General features: G+C 37.5%; 1 protein-coding gene and 2 pseudogenes across 1 annotated transcript; 1 reads left to right on the top strand and 2 right to left on the bottom strand.

Moving 5' to 3' along the window:
* The first annotated feature begins 1,212 nt into the window (after positions 1-1,212).
* Positions 1,213-3,255, top strand: LOC120115790 (uncharacterized protein DDB_G0285917-like). The gene is made up of 3 exons (XM_039136396.1): positions 1,213-1,611; positions 2,701-2,859; positions 3,096-3,255. Exons 1-3 carry the CDS (start codon positions 1,273-1,275, stop codon positions 3,156-3,158), a joined length of 561 nt encoding a protein of 186 aa, XP_038992327.1. The 5' UTR covers positions 1,213-1,272; the 3' UTR covers positions 3,159-3,255.
* Positions 3,256-11,881: 8,626 nt separating this feature from the next.
* LOC120115764 lies at positions 11,882-13,256 on the bottom strand (annotated as a pseudogene).
* A 466-nt stretch (positions 13,257-13,722) lies between these two features.
* Positions 13,723-15,912, bottom strand: LOC120115766 (annotated as a pseudogene).
* Positions 15,913-17,911: the final 1,999 nt, after the last annotated feature.

The raw sequence follows: 17,911 nt of genomic DNA, 5'->3' as shown, positions 1-17,911 counted from the left end.
TTTTCATTCTTCATGCACTTTGGTTGCTTTCCTAAGAGGGGTTGATATAGATTTTTCTAGTACAGAAAATCTTCAATCTGCATATTCCAAAAGCCAAAGTTCGCACTATCGAACTTTTTAATTTTCACATTCCCTTCGTCTGCAGTCATCGCTCCCACTCGAATATGGCTTCGTTTGGATCGTTTCTGACAATTCTTGCGAATCACCGTGTATTAGAACACCTCCGTCGACAAATTCGTATCGCCGATAATTTTTTACTATTCACGTGAATAGTAATGAATAGTAACCTCGCAAAAATTGACAAAATTGACAACCAAAAGCTCTGATTACCAGTTGTTAGGAAATAAACCGAGTACGAGTAATTTTTCTATAACCAGATTAGTGAGAATGCGAAATAAAAGCGGAAAAGTAATACTCGAAATTGATAACGGAGTTCAGCCAATTGTGCTTACGTCTCCGGACTACTGCAGATCTTTTACTAAGAGAGAAAATTTACAGGTGTTTATAAAACACTCACTACTCACAAGAAAACTCTCTAGTATTGGGAGAAAGAAATGATTTGGGATGATTTTGAAACTAAATGGGATATGATATTTACAGTTGAAGCTTAAAGACTAATCTTATAAATATCTTAAAATTCAATGACTCAATTTGATGATTAACCCTTGCCCAAATTCAGGATGTTAAACTTTGAAATCAAAGCAGCCCCATTTATTCAAAACAACCATCATTTATTCAAAGAAGCCGGTGGCTTTGATTTTCAACATATTTGGCAAGAATGGTAGTCAGTATACGTCAATGTCCTGATATTTTTTCTTTGATTAAAATTGATACTAGGCTAAGGCTTTTTGGATATCGAAGAGTTTCTAGTTTTGATATTTCTTTAGTTGATGAATGGGGTTTTAGTCTTTGCCCTGTTTGCAATGTTTTGGTTTTCTGGTTTTTTGTTTGGTTTTCTTAAGCTGCTGTAGGGTTGGGTTGTAAATTTATTTGTTTGGGGTTTGTATAGAAAGCACACCAAAAGTATTTTCAAATTATCCAATCAGTAATATTACGAAATCAATGAGCCAATACACTCGTTTATGGGTTCTGATTCGCCCTTTAAAGTTGCAACTCGGAGCATGAATCCGACCCCAACTCTATCAACATAATATCACCAGTAAAAAAGGGGAGAGATCTAAGTGAGAGGGAAATAAAGAAAAGTTCTCTTTAACATAGAGCCGAGTCACAGGCTCACAGCGAATACGATACCGATCTGACGCGAACGAGTCAATGGAAGGAGTGGGGGCTCGATTCGGGCGGTCCTCCACCCGGTACGGACCAGCCACGGTGCTCACTGGGCCGGTCAGGAAATGGAAGAAGAAATGGGTCCACGTTTTCCCATCTAACACTGGCAGCAGCAACAACAATAATCCCTCTCAAAATAACAATAATAATCACCACAGCACCAACGGTATTTCTAACGGTAATAACGGCTCTCATCTCGTGCTTTTTATATGGACCCCTTTATCACAAAGCCAAAACAACAACAGTAGCCCCAACGATTCTTCCAAGGACGATGACGTGGCGTCTCCCGAGGAGCCTCCGAGGCGGAAATTTAAAGACATCCTTGTATTCTCTTCCTTGGGTGTTCATCAATGTCGAATTTTCCTTCTCATTTTACCTTGTTTTAACTGAAGTCAGTTTCTTGGTGTTTTTTTTTGTTGTTGCTGGAATTTAGGATTTTATTATGCTGTGTCTTCTGTATAATTGGCTGATCTGTTAGCTGGGTTTTGGTTTGATAATGCTCCGTGTTTCTTCAAGGGAACTATGAGTTGGCTTGCTGTTAAGTGCTTTAATGTGTGTGGAAAGATGTAAATGGTTTATAAGGGAATTTTATTGATAAATGACTGAAAATTTAGCATATCAATGTTTGTTCTTCGCTACTATGCTAGAATTTAGGTGTGAGTACCCAATTTGGATATGTATTTTACACGAGTACGGTTAGATTTTTCCAAGTTTTTCCATATACCGGGAAGATATATACTCGAATCCATGTGTAAAACATGTGCATTTCAAGAAGAATGAAGAGTCCGAGCAACATATGAAGAGTTTGAGCAACATCGGTTCACTATAGTTTGGCATGGCCTTGATGCATTGGAGTTTCCATTTCTGTTTCACTCGTCATAATTTCTTCCTAGAACCATAGCTTCCTTATCAGCTAAGCTTTAATTCGATAGCTAATTTTGAAAATTATCCATAAGGGTACAAAGTTGAGCTGCTTGCCATCCTTATGCTCTTAGATCGAGTCCGAAGTCTGGAAAGCTTTGAAACCAATAATTTGATGATAGTGGAACTGTTGGAGTGGAGGTGGAAAGGGAAGAGGACCGAGACTAGCATCTCATTTCTTTTACTCTGACTAATTAAACTCAAATGGCACCATATGCAGTTGCTTTAAGTTGAACACGGTTGTTGTAATGCTTAGACCTATCTGATCTAATCTAGTATGTCTCTCTGCTCTTGTTCATATCAACCGCCGAGAATGGGTGCTTTTGTCTGCCTATTGTGATTTCTTTTTAAGTTTTTGATTGGATAATCCGGATATGCTAACATTCACAGGTTTGTCAAATTGCTTCGTATAACAATTCTAGGTGGAAATAAGTTATAAGATCATTTCAGATTGTTAGATTGTATACTTATTTTGACTGTTTGAACATGTAGATTGCTGTGCTAGAGGAACAGAACATGGAAGCTGCTGAAAACGTTGATGATGAAGCTAAACCGAGTGAGGATGACGCTAGTGCTGCAGAGCCAACTTCCAGGAATGATGGTTTTGACGAAAAACCGGACATTAACTACACACCGATGGATGAAAGTCAGGTGAGCAGCAAACTCTCATTCTACACTCATTCAGTCATTTGAAAGGGAGGCTGGGGGGATTGGGACAGGACCTGCAGGTCCTTGTCGTTTGAGTTCTTTAAGAAACTAAAACGTAAAACATGAATGATAAATGAGTTCTTTAAGAAACTAAAACGTAAAACATGAATGATAAATGACATCTCTATCGCACTGATTCATAGAGAAGGTTTAATTTTAACCCCAATTTTCTGTCTCAGGAGGAAAATAAAATAGTGCGGCAAGATCTGAATGAAAGCAAGTTGGATTTGAGTTTGGGTTGAACGGCAAACGATGGCAAGTCTGATTCGGAAACAAATCGCAATGCAGAATTGGAAAGAGCGAAATCGGGTAGCAGTTTGGACATGATTGAGTATAGCCTTGCAGGTGGTTTCAGGAAATAGATGCGATGATAAGTAGACATCAGCCTTCTTGTTTTAAGCGTTCTTCCTAGAGTTTCAATAGGACAAATTCTTGATGACATTGGTAGGTAGCCTATGCTTGTAGGGCTTTGAATTAAAACCCTTGGAAAGTGAGGGAAGAAAGAAACATTGTTATCAAATTACAAATTTGCACAGCAGATAATGCTTGAACAATTCTATTGCTCAGAATATTAATCATAAGTAAAACAAGAAGGCAAAATGACTGATATTTGCCCAAGAACACTAAACCAAGCGTTACTTGGAAAATGGGTGTGGAAATTCGGCAGTGGGTCAGATTCATCGTGGAAAAATGTAATATGCAGTAGATATAATTTGGATCCTCAGTCATTATTTTTGACTAATTGCATTTTCAAACAGGCCTCGTGGTTATGGAGAGCGATTGTTGATAATTATACGAAAGAAGACAGGTTTGGAATGTGTTATCAAAGCCATATTAAGTGGAGACCGTTGGCTAGACAATACCCCTTTGAAGTCTCAATTTCCCAGAATTTTCTCTCACTGAGTAAGGATGGGAAGAAAGAAGAATATGGAAACGTTAATTCAGCGTGTTGGGTTTGGAATATCCGGATGAGAAGGAACCTAGCGGATTGGGAACTAAATCAGTGGGTAAACTTAATGACTCTATTATCCAGTGTGAGTCCTGTTTTGGATGCTAAAGATGGTATGATTCGGATGGGGAATGGTGAGAGATGCTACTTAGTAATGAGGGAGATTGGCATTGTGGACTAAGCTACGTTTGGAAGGGACCGGTTCCTCCAAGGGTGGAGACACTGTTGTGGCAAGTAGCTCTTCAGAAGGTGGCAGTTAAATCGAATATGATCAAAAGAGGGGTCATAGCGGTGGAAAATGTGCTATGTCCTTTGTGTAAATCGTGCCTCGAAACAGTCTCCCGCCTACCTGTTCTTTCTTGTGTTATATCTTGGGGTCTCTGGAATCATTTGATTAGTTTTTAGGGTTTATCAGTGGTCATTCCAGAGGATCTTATTTCCCTCCTGACATAATGGGATAGTTTAATTCCTAAATCTAATATGTGGCTGTTTATCCCGGGGTAGTTATCTGGTCAATTTGGAAATATAAGAACTCATTGGTTTTCGACAATGGATCAGATGATTCTATTTCTTTATACTTCGTAGCAAGATATTGTTTGGCCTCCTGGTTTGTAGCTAAGTTCCCTATTTCTAGATTGAGTCTGGATCCTTTGATTTGCGATCCCTTACTAGTAAATTCAAGTCCATTGTGGAGGCAGCCTGTTGCTCCTTCTGTTTCTTGGTCTCATCCTCCTCCAGGCTATTACAAGGTAAATGTTGATGGTGCTGTTAATTTGGACTGGGAAAAGGGTGGTATTGGCGGACTGGTAAGAGATTCGTGTGGTCAAACTTTGGGCTCCTCAATTCCAGTTAGTCTGGTCCCTTCAGTTTTTGCAGAACTAAAAGCTGTTAAAGAGGGTATTATCATTGGAACTTCGTCCAGTGGTTGTAGATTTGGTCAACTAATTTTGGACTACGATTGTAGCAACGCTGTTATGTGGATAAAGGATCCTTCAGGATGCCCTGCTCCTTACGTTAGTTTAGCAAAGGAGATAGGTTCTATAATTCGTAGAGATGATATTACCATCAAGGTGATTAGTAGGTGCCCAATTGGGAAGCCGATGACTTAGCTAAAAAGGGAATAGGATAGTTTGGGTATGGTTGGGGCTTTTATATATGTAGTTGTTTCAGGGTTTGTAAGGTTTTATATTTTTGCAAGGTTATTGTAGACTATTTGTTGTATTTTTGGGCCATTTAAGCCAATTTTATAATAAAATGAGGTACCCTTTTCCCCTTCTGCTTTTTACCAAACACTCCGGGGATTGGTAATTATGAAAGAGGGTTTTTTAGTGAGACCTCCTATATTTATAAAAAAAAATTGCCCAAGAAAAAAAGGACTTGGCAGATTTGATCATCATTTGTTTACAATATCCGGAACTGGCTTTTCCTCAAGATTAAAGGTGTAATGCAATATAACGATTCCATCATAATGGATTTTAAGTTCATCAGGACACTATAATATCATAGTAACGGGGAAGAGGGGAAAATTGTTAAAAAGTCAACATTTGTAGGCTAATTTCGATGGAAATTGTTGGGAAACTTTCGGTGAAAGTGGTGCATTTATTGCACCGAATTCAAGCTTGAATTTGTTGAAAAAATGAAAGGGAAAAATACAAATTTTAGTCATTGTAATTTAGGGTATTTACAAATTAGTCCTTAAGCTTCAACTATAAATACCCTAGCTCATTTAGCTTCAAAACCATCCCAAAGCATTCTAGCTTTCTTCCAATACTAGAGAGAATTTAGATAGTTTCTTGAGAGTTGTTTTATCTTTTTTATCAAGAGAGAATTATCATTTTTTTCTCCTTGGTAGATCGAGAGAAGTTGTAATTCATATTTTCTCATAGTGAAATTTTTCTATTGTTGCTCGTGGTTTTTACCCTATATTATTTAGGGGTTTTCCACGTAAATTTTGTGTCTTTTTTATCTTTATTTTTATTTTCTCAAATTATTAGTTGCGATTTTGCTCTATCCGATAGCCGTCTTCCGCAACAATTGGTATCAAAGCCAGATTTGAGTGTGTAATATATGCTTATTTTCTTTGTGGTTGCCACCAAAAGGTGGATCCTCCAACATAAGAAAGTAAGAAGATATTACCCATTCTTTGAAGGTTCAAGAGAACTATTAACGATAGTGAAATAGTGGGAGCTATCTGTAATAGAAGTTATGACAACGAAATTTGATATTGAAAATTCAATAAGAGAAATTTCTCATTGTGGAAATTGAAGATGAAAGCTATCCTGAGGAAAGACGGTTGTCTAGCAACTATCAGTGAAAGGTCGGTAGATTTCACAGATGACAACAAATGGATTGAAATGGACGGGAATGCTATGACAAACTTTCATCTAGCATTAGCAGATGAAGTATTGTCAGGCATCGAGGAGAAGAAGACAGCTAAGGAGATATGGGATCATCTCACCAAACTGTACGAGGCCACATCACTGCACAATAAAATTTTCCTTAAGAGAAAATTGTACACTCTTCGTATGCCAGAATCTACTTCAGTGACGGATCACTTAAATACACTAAACAATTTATTTTCTCAGCTTACATCCTTAAGCTGTAAAATAGGAGAACAAGAACGTTCTGAACTTCTACTTCAAAGTCTACCGGATTCGTATGATCAACTCATCATCAACTTGACAAACAGTAATGTCACTAGTCTAGTCTTCGATGACGTTGCAGCTGTTGTTTTACAAGAAGAAAATCGACGCAAGAACAAGGAAGACAAACAAGTAAATCTACAACAAGCAGAAGCATTGACAACGATGACAACGATGAGAGGGAGATCAACAGAACGTGGCCAAATCATCAGTCACAAACATGGTAAATCGAATTCGAGGAGCAAGAAGAATTTAAAGTGTTATAACTGTGGAAAGAAGGGTCACTTGAAGAAGGATTGTTGGAGTCTAAATAAAAACTCCAATCCACAAGGCAATACCGCAAACACTTCAGATGATGGAGATGCTCTATGTTGTGAAGTGTCAACCACCGTGGAAGGCAGAAAAAGATTTGCAGATATATGGCTCATTGATTCGGGAGCAACATATCATATGACCTCAAGAAGAGATGATTCCATCATTATGAACCTGTCTCAGGAGGATCTGTGTATAGTTGCAATGATCATGCCTTAGATATCGTTGGCGTGGGAACCATCAAATTGAAGATGTATGATGGAACAATTAAAGTTGTTCGAGATGTGCGGCACGTGAAAGGCCTGAAGAAAAATTTATTATCCTACAGATTGTTGGATAATAATGCAAGCAAGATTGAAACACAAAAAGGAATCATGAAGGTGTTCCGTGGAGCGCTTGTGGTGTTGAAAGGCGAAAAGATAGCAGTAAACTTGTACATGCTGAAGGGAGAAACTTTGCTAGAAGCAGAAGCCTCTGTTGCCTCATGTAGTTCAGATTCTGCAATGCTATGGCATCAGAAACTTGGACACATGTCAGAATAAGGAATGAAAGTCCTTGTGGACCAAAAGCTACTTCCAGGCTTAACAAAGGTATCACTTACTTTGTGTGAGGATTGCATAACAAGTAAGCAACACCGGTTGAAATTCAACACATCAAATTCTAAAGGAAAAAAATATTCTAGAATTGGTTCATTCTGACGTATGGCAAGCACCAGTTACATCCCTAGGTGGAGAAAAATACTTTGTCTCATTTATTGATGACTACTCCAGGAGATGTTGGGTGTATCCTATTAAGAAGAAGTCAGATGTGTTTTCAACTTTCAAAAACTTCAAAGCGTGGGTGGAACTTGATTATGAAAATAAGATCAAGTGTTTCAGAACAGATAATGGAGGAGAATACACAAGTGAAGAATTTGATGACTTTTGCAGGAAAGAAGGCATCAAAAGACAGCTCACATTGGCAAACACTCCTCAACAAAATGGAGGGGCAGAGCGGATGAACAAAACCTTGTTATAAAGAACAAGAGTAATGTTGAGGGATGCAAGCCTAGAAAAATCATTCTGGGCAGAAGCAATCAATACCGCCTGTTATTTGGTGAATCGAGCTCCATCAACTGCAATAGAGTTGAAGACACCAATAGAGATGTGGACTGGTAAACCAGCTGATTATTCAAATCTCCATGTATTTGGAAGTATTGTGTATATGATGTACAACTTCCAAGAAATTTCAAAGTTGGATCCAAAATCCAGGAAATGTAATTCTTGGGATATGCTGATGGTGTAAAGGGGTGGGTATCGCTTGTGGGATCTCACTGCCTGCAAAGTGATCATTAGCAGGGATGTTATCTTTGTAGAAGATAAACTACAAAGAAAAGAAGACGATGATAGCGTTGAAAAGTCAGAGACTATACATATACATGTGAAAAAAAAGGTTGACCAATGAGATTCTTCTGAAGCAGAACCAGCACATGATGAACAAGAACCAGAGAGTTCTGAAGCTCCAACAACTCGTCAATCAAATCGTGTGAGAAGATGTCCCAATTAGTACTTAGATTATGTTATAGAATGAAATGTTGCATACTGCCTTTTAACAGAGGACAGTGAACCATCAACATACCAGGAGGTAATAAACAACTCAGATGCTTCACTATGGATGATGGCGATGCAAGAAGAAATTGAAGCCCTTCATAAAAATAATACATGGGACCTTGTGCCACTACCACAAGGAAAGAAACCAATTGGTAACAAATGGGTCTTCAAAATCAAGCGAAATGGTGACGATCAAGTGGAGAGGTATCGTGCAAGACTCGTGGATAAAGGATATGCTCAAAAAGAATGTATTGATTTCAATGAAATATTTTCTCCTGTGGTTCGACTAACAACAGTTCGATTAGTTTTGGTAATGTGTGCTACATTGAACTTACATCTAGAGCAGCTAGATGTTAAAACAATTTTTCTTCATGGAAATCTTGAAGAAGAGATTTACATGCTCCAGCCTGAAGGTTTTGAAGAAAAAGAAAAGAAGAACTTGGTTTGCAGGTTGAGCAAATCTCTGTATGGAAATCTCTGTACAGCCGAGGTGTTGGTATAAGAGATTTGATTCCTTCATTATGTGCCTTGGATACAATAGACTTAATGCAGACCCTTGTGCTTATTTCAAGAGGTCTGGTGATAATGATTTTGTCAAATTGCTGTTGTATGTGGATGACATGTTGGTTGCAGGACCCAACAAAGATCATATTGAAGAATTGAAGGCACAACTGGCTAGGGAATTTGAAATGAAGGACTTGGGATCAGCAAACAAGATTCTAGGGATGCAAATTCATCGAGACAGAAGTAATAGGAAGATTTGGCTTTCACAAAAGAATTACTTGAAGAAGATCTTGTCACGATTCAGCAAGCAAAATTGTAAGCCAATTTCTACCCCTCTTCCTATGAACTTCAAATTATCCTCCAGTATGAGTCCTAGCAGTGAAGAAGAGAGGATGTATATGTCTCGAATGCCGTATGTATCGACAGTGGGAAGTTTAATGTTCGCTATGATATGCACAAGACCAGACATTGCACAAGCAGTGAGAGTGGTTAGTCGGTACATGGCGAATCCAGGCAAAGAGCATTGAAATACAGTAAAGAGGATCTTGAGTTACATTAAAGGGACCTCAAATGTTGCATTATATTACGGATGATCAAACTTACTAATAAATGGGTATGTAGATTCTGACTATGCAGGGGATTTGGATAAAAGCAAATCTACAACAGGATATGTGTTCAAAGTTGTTGGTGGAGCTGTAAGCTGGGTTTCAAAATTGCAGTTAATTGTGGCTACATCCACAACAGAAGCAGAATATGTAGCAGCTACACAAGCCAGTAAAGAAGCAATTTGGTTGAAGATGTTATTGGAGGAGTTTGGGCACAATCAAGAGTATGTCTCTCTGTTTTGTGACAGTCAAAGTGCCTTGCATCTAGCAAGGAATCCAACATTTCATTCAAGGAAAAAGCACATACGAGTTCAGTACCATTTCATTCGTGAAAAGGTGGAAGAATGAACGGTAGATATGCAGAAGATCCATACCAAAGACAACATAGCATATTTCATGACGAAGGCAATCAATGCTGATAAATTTACCTGGTGTCGATCCTCTTGTGGCCTGTCAGAGACGTAAGCAACATGAAGGTACAAGGTAGAAAGAATGGTGTGAAGATATGATTGTTCTAATCAAATCTTCAAGTGGGAGATTATTGAAAAGTCAACATTTGTAGGCTAATTTCGATGGAAATTGTTGGGAAACTTTCGGTGAAAGTGGTGCATTTATTGCACCGAATTCAAGCTGGAATTTGTTGAAAAAATGAAAGGGAAAAATACAAATTTTAGTCATTGTAATTTAGGGTATTTACAAATTAGTCCTTAAGCTTCAACTATAAATACCCTAACTCATTTAGCTTCAACTATAAATGCCCTAGCTCATTTAGCTTCAAAACCATCCCAAAGCATTCTAGCTTTCTTCCAATGCTAGAGAGAATTTAGAGAGTTTCTTGAGAGTTGTTTTCTCCTTTTTATCAAGAGAGAATTATCATTGTTTTCTCCTTGGTAGATCGAGAGAAGTTGTAATTCCTATTTTCTCATAGTGAAATTTTTCTACCGTTGCCCATGGTTTTTACCCTATATTATTTAGGAGTTTCCTACGTAAATTTTGTGTCTCTTTTATCTTCATTTTTATTTTCTCAAATTATTAATTGTGATTTTACTCTATCCGATAGCCGTCTTCCGCAAAAAAAAAATGGGGTGAGGGAGGGCAGTGGAGACTGAAAAGCGAGAGGGAAGAAAGAACAAATACACCCGGTTTGAACAAAGTCAAGTGAGTATATTTGACGATGATCTAAGTAATCATCATAGCTTTTGTCTTGCCATTATAGCTTTGAATGTGTGGCCCAAATTCAGGCTTCCCGGTGTAGGCCAGCCGCGTTCAATAGTTGTCTCCGCAACAGAAAAACATCATTAATCCACAGGTAAGACGTACGTGCATGTATACGTCCCATCAGTGGCATGCACGTGAAAAGAAGGGTTCTTATCTTAATTTTACTTTATGAAAGACTTGCATGCATGTGACATCTTTTACGTCTTTGTGTCTCTCTTATATTGTCCAACGATTTCCTGGTTATTTCGTTCAAAGAACCAAACCCTAATGTTTCATCTCTTTTTCCCCCTTTGTCTTCCCTTCACAATATTACAAGTGGAAGGAAATCGTTGGGAACTCCCGCGTTTCTGAATTCTAACCTCGATAAACCTAAAAATTAGGGATAAACCACATCATTGATCACCATACTATTAACTGTCTTATTTTGATCGGGATACTATTTTTTCTATGTAATTGGTCACTAACATTATGTTTTCCCCTTATTTTGGTCACTTTTCCCATTAAATATTTTCATTGTTTTTCTCCTATAAGATCGATAGAATGTATAAATTCGGGAGACTAAAACAGTTACCATACCACACCACATCACTTTCTCTTATAAATATTAAACGGTAAATGATCAAAATATAAAAAATGTAATGTCAGTGATCGATTATGTAAAAAAAAGGATGGTAACTAAAATAGGAGAGAGGTACTAATATGATCACCAATGATGTAGTTCACCATAAATAAAGACACTTCATATATTTCCATTTTCTGAAAATAAAAAGGAATAATTTGAATTTCATCCCTTTTTTTGTAAAAATTGCAAAGTCAATCCTTTTACTTTAATTTGTGGAGAAGTCTATCAAATGCGTAACATTGATAACCATTGCCGTTGAATGGCTGACCTGAAAATCAATAGTTAAACAATTTATATAGAACAAATTAGTAAAAATCAAATGTTCAAATCTGCATGTTTACCTATTATTAGGGTTTTCTTTAAAGAAAACAAAGAACATTCATTCAGTTCAGTAAACCATAGAACGATAGAATAATTAGTTCAAACCCTAAATCACTGTGTAAACTCACTTTACTCCTCCACCAGCAGCCTCGGATGATTAAAAGAACATCAAATATGTACAAATTATTATGAATCAATCTTGATCATACAGGAAAGATTCAACCCAGTACAGGTATAGAAGATGAGCTCATAGACACACATCCCTTTAACCGTTCGAGAGTGGCATTTCGGCTGACCAGTCTGGAGTGTGAAGTTAACGGAAAGCCCTCCTTTACACATTCGTCGTACTTCTCCAAGGTGGAAACAATGTCGGAGAAATCCGGCCGCTTTGCGGGGTTCTCTGCCCAGCAGCGCTTTATGAGGTGTGCAAGTGGCGGCTGACAACTCTCGGGCAACGGAGGCCGTTCGTTCTGCCGAAAAGAGTACCGACGTCAGAGGAGCTGCATCATAAGGTTAAGCATAGAGGAACAAGCTTTTATGTGTAATACCTTTTCAGCCACGGCAAAAGCAGCTTGCACAGGGGTCATTCCTTGGAAGGGAAGCAAGCATGTAGTGAGCTCCCATAACACGATCCCAAAGCTATACACATCGACTTTCCGAGTATACGGTTTCTCCCTAATCATCTCAGGTGCCATCCAGCGGTACGTTCCCATGTTTCCTTTAGTCTCGAGGCACTGTGTTTCGAGACACGACGTACCGAAATCTGCCACTTTAACCCGCATTTCATCGTTTAGCAGAAGATTGTTCGATTTGAGGTCTCTATGGATCACACCTTGTGAATGAAGATACTCCATTCCCCGAGATATGTCGAGGGCTAACCTCAATACCGTCTCCGTCGAGAGCGAGTAAGGCTCTTTCTTGTTCAGGTACATCCTCAGAGTCCCTTGTGACATGTATTCTGTGATGATGCAGTACACAGGCGGCTTCTTACAAGCAGCAATGAACTGAACTATATTGGGGTGAAGCAACCGTGAGAGCAAAGCTACTTCAGACTTGAACTGCTGTTCGAGTTTCGATCTCGTCTCCTTGTTTTGGTTTGGGATCCTCACCATTTTTACAGCAACAGCTCTCTACTTATAAATTCCACGATAGATCCTACTATGAGCACCGGATGCGAATTTGTTGCCTATAAACACTTGAGAAAGATCAGCAGTCCACTCTTCTTGATCCTCCTTTGAAACTTCCCACGTCTCGACATTCTCCGAGTCCAAAATCATCGACCACGACTCCAAACTATCGAATCTCCTCTTCTCCATGTTCACCATGTCAGGATTCATCTGTTTCTTCGACGAAGACGACGATAGGAATTGCAGCAGGTGTTTGCTCCTTGATTTTCGAAGGCGAAACGAATGGAAACATGAGGTTCCCATTGAAATCTTTTCGTTTTGTGATATGGAGTTGAAAGGGTAAGTGTCTGTTTAGTGTCAAAACAAACAATCAAAAGGTATCTTCCTTCTGAATGTGTGGATTGATTTCAGGAACTTCATGAACCGATTCAAAAACATGGGATTTGCTGAAGAATGAGTTTCATGAATTTCTCAGGCAAAAAAAACGATAAAATCAAAGAGAATTTATCAAGTGATCCTGGTTATTGGTAGCGAATTCATGGTATTTTTGAAATGCAGAGAAAATGGTGCAGATTTCTCACGGCATGTAAAGGTGGTTTAGCAGCAGAAAGATGAATTCAAAGCAGAGATTCTCAAGGGTATCTCGTGATTGCTTGGTTCGAAAGTGATAAACTTTTTAATCACTAAAAACACTAAAAAAAAAAGCATAATTAAAACCCGAAAGCCATTGAAAAGCATCACAAACCAAATTTATAATATATAAAAAAGAGAAATAACCCAAATACAGCTAATGCCTATTTTATTTGTCTGAAGTTGTTCCACGTCAGACGACATGTATTTCAATTTAGCACAATTAAAAATGGCATTAGGAAATTACTAAATAACATATTCCATTGAAACCCGGCTACGGACACAGAGTTATTCGACAGGTTTGTGTTGTGTAAGAAACTAGAGCCTGGAAGCGGTTCCTCCGGCCACGATTAAGATTTCCCCTGTAACGTAAGAAGCGTCATCCGAAGATAAGAAAGCAGCCGCAGCTCCTATTTCTTCTGGTGTGCCTAGTCTTTTCAATAGCGTTATATCCTCAAAGGATTTTTTCTGTAACAAATCCCCGCACTCGAGTTTCAGTGACAAGGTACGACATTTTTCACTTTCATTCAAATGATTTTGTGTAATCTTATTTCTATAAGAAAAATCAACTCACCGTGGTTTCGTTTGCTGTGACGAAAGCTGCAAAACGGGTTGGTACGAAACCAGGTGCGATGGCATTGACTCGGACATTTGGGGCCAACTCAGCCGCCAGAGCCTGACAAAGGATCAACCAACACAGCTAGATTAGCATTATCATTATAGTCGGAATAAAATTTCAGAAAGATAAATATAAATAAGAACAAAATGACAGTAATAAGTTTAATTTATTTAATTTTAAAATTTTAAAAATAAAAATTATTTAAACCGAAAAATGATAAATTAAAGCTTAATTTCTGGTTTTATGATTATAAGAAACTTGAAAAATAGTTATACCTAAAAGACATTTTGAAAGATTGATTGTTTAGAAGAAGAAGTGTATAAAAACTTACCTTGGTGAGACCAAGAAGGGCTGTCTTAGTAACCCCGTACATGGCCATAGAAGGCTGAGGTTGATAACCACCGTATGATGAAATAAAAATAATCGATGAACCTTTCTTCAAATGGGGAGCTGCATCCTGCAATTATACATCGGAAACATATGGCTATACACATCAAACCACTATGTAATAATGAGAGTAAGCTATGGTAAGTAAGGCTATTTTGTTAACATTAATCTTCTTTGTTTGCTCTTAATTACCTTGAGCAGAAGTATGGATGCTTTGACGTTTGTTTCCCATATTTGGTTTCCAGCAGCGGTACATTTACCGCATTTACAGCGGCATTTGATACAATCACATCTATTTTTCCATATTTCTGAAACCAACAACATATACAATGTTAATTGTTACGCATACCAATTACTCAAAGGATTCAGCTTTGTTGTTTAAAATTGAATTATTGGTTTTTAAGAGGAGCAAATAACTAATTTCCCATTTAAATAAGAGTTAATAGGAATACGTCAAATTATTAAGTTTTTGGATAGAGTACAGTAAAGCCACTAAACTATGATAAAATTATCCTTTTAAACATCAACCCTCCAAAGTTACAAAATGATCATTAAATTTATTAAAATAATATAAAATGGCCGCTTCTATAATCATTCAAAAAAATTAATAATTATTTTATAATTAAAGGGAAATGATCGAGTTCTCGAGTTTATTATTGATTTTTTTTTCAACGACAATATTAGAATTCAAGATTTTCATTAAACTAACCTCGACGGTGGCATTGATTAGATTCTTCCTTTGCTGCGCATCGGAAACCTGGCATACGACTCCGAAGACATGTATTCCTTTAGCTTTAAGCTTTTCAACGGCCTCGTCGACGTTTTTCTTCAAGGATGAAGCTCAAAAACATAACTAACACCCATCATCATATCAAAAACAAATCAAACAGAAAAAATAAGTCGAGAGAAAAGCACACTAATTTCTAATTAATAAAAGATGAAGGAAATCCTGTTGATTACAGATCAGATCACAATAATTCATATAAAAATCTTGACGATTTCTGATTCCACGGACTCTCAATTTCAAGAGAAACTAAGCTCAAAACTTCAATCATCAAATCCAAGAACAGATAAAAGAACAGCAGATTTAACAAAGGACTACAGTCCAATTAATAAGCTCCATCAACTGTAATTATGATTGCATCAGCATCATTTACTATCCAACACAGAGAAGATTGAAATTATTAAAAGACCTGCTTGCGAGAGGAGATGACGACCGAGGCACCTTCCAGAGCAAGGCGCTATGCGATGCCAAAACCGATGCCTTGAGTCGAAGCAGTTACAATCGCAACTTTGCCTTCAAATCTTCTTGCTGCTACTTTGTTCTCCATTTTCCTAAATTCAGAAAAAACGACGATGAAGACTGGAGAGTTTCTCCGTTTCGTAAATTCAGAAAAACAATTGCGATGTATTGAAGAGTTCTATCTGTCTCCCCTTTATATACTAGACCTCACAGTAACTAGCCCGCCATTCTTTTAATTCTTTATTTATTTGTTCGTCAAAAATTAAAAAGAAAAGCAATTTATCTACCAAAAGCTACAGGGCGGTTATCACACGTTTATCAATGGTAGCGGTGATGGTTTCTTCCGACCACTTCTCTGTCATTTTCATTTTATTATCGTTTGATTTTTTTAATTTTTAGTTATATTTTAATATATTTAAAATAATATTTTTTTTGACTTTTTTTAGTAAAGAGTATCATAGTTACCGGTGTTTTTGGATTCTCAAGGCAGGTTTCTTCCATTGGTATACTTGATCTATGATTCTTCTAGATTTTATGGTTACTTGCTTTTCCGATGTTTGGTTTCTTTGTTCGTTTGCATATAACATTTTGTTGGTTCTCGAGTATATGTGTCAGACGAGACTGCAATTAAAGGAGGAGTCATTTTTTATTCATTCACTTCGGATATTCTTCTGGTTTTCCTCCTCTATATATGGTGCTTTGGGATGTAAAATAAAAAATATAATAAATCTAATTTTACAAATACGGGGAGCTCCCAAATCATCCAAAATAAGTACATTGAATTTAATTCAAAATAGAGTTAGGGCTCTACAATAGTACATGCCCTCCGATATAAATTAAGACGTACTCTGAATACTCGACTGAACTAGAATATCTGGTGACGATAACGCTCTACAGATGATCTCTTAACAACATGTGCATGGAAACACATTCCGAACGATGAACGTACAAGTTCAGTGTCACACTAATAATTGTACTATACTACATGCATTCATTAAATAAGCATGCTAGTGGCATATGTAGGAAGACTTAAGAATGCAGTCATGCAATGTTGAAGTAGGCATTATGGTGTGTCTGAGGGTTCTGCATCTTGGGGCACACGCCCCTCTAGCCTTCTAAAAATACCCTTAGGTATCTAGGGTGAGATCCTTAACTGCATCGAAAACATACACTCGACCAACTTACTCCGTCGAGTCTTGGGGCATCTATGCCCAGTTGGAAACTAAAGTGCATTGCCACGAACTAGGATATATCTAAACTATACGATCGTTATCTACTACAGTAACTTGGGTGTCCTAACTGTTTCCCGAGCATCAGACAATGTTACTTTTATGTCATCCTAGTTGTTACTTTTATGTCATCCTAGTTGTTATTGTTTCTAGTTGTTTTGAGTTTATTATTGTTCTCACTTGTAGTTTTATTTCATGGCGTTCTAGTATTATTAGGTCCCTTAAATCTATCCCTTAAAACTCTTGGGTTTCTTACCCAAAACTATTTGTGGGTATCAATACTAAGTCATTCAGTATCGATATTGGCCCCTGAGTATTGATACTAAACTCTGGGTATCAATACTAAATGACTATTGAGAACTGAAATGGAAAGGGTAGTACCAATAGTCTAGCTTGAGTACTGATACTTATGGACTGTGGTATCGATACTATCTTGAGTACCAATACTAAATTTTACTTCGATGTTTTGAAAAATGCCTTAGTATCGATACTCTACCCCTACTAGGAGCATCGATACTCTACCCCTAGTATTGATACTCCCATCAATACAGATACCAAAATTGCTTATTGTAATCTTCTAAGTCTACTCAGTATCGATACTACCCTGTACGTATCAAAACTCGACCAACAATATCGATACTCTATGATGAGTATTGATACTTTCTTCCCAAAACCCCCTTATTTTAGCTAACTGATGAACAATATCGGTATTGTTCCAAAAGTCCATGTTTTGGGCACGAAAAAGCCTCTCTAATTCTCCCAAAAGTCCTATTGAGGTTCCCAAACATTATTAGAGCTTTATGTATAATAGTAGGGGTCATAATAGGTCCATAAACATACTATACAACTCTAAATGTTGAATATACCATGAACATGCTTCATAACTCATGCAACCTATCAAAACACACCTAGTGATCTACATGTGATAAAGTCGAGTTAGAAGTGAGTTTACCTAGACTGCTAAGTTGCTGGAAACTCTTTCAACTCAACCAAGCATT

Source organism: Hibiscus syriacus, unplaced genomic scaffold (assembly GCF_006381635.1).
Source record: "Hibiscus syriacus cultivar Baekdansim isolate YM2019G1 unplaced genomic scaffold, ASM638163v2 tig00110271_pilon, whole genome shotgun sequence".
NCBI lineage: Eukaryota > Viridiplantae > Streptophyta > Magnoliopsida > Malvales > Malvaceae > Hibiscus > Hibiscus syriacus.
The sequence above is the reverse complement of the archived record's forward strand: the minus strand, read 5'-3'. Positions and strand labels throughout refer to the sequence as shown.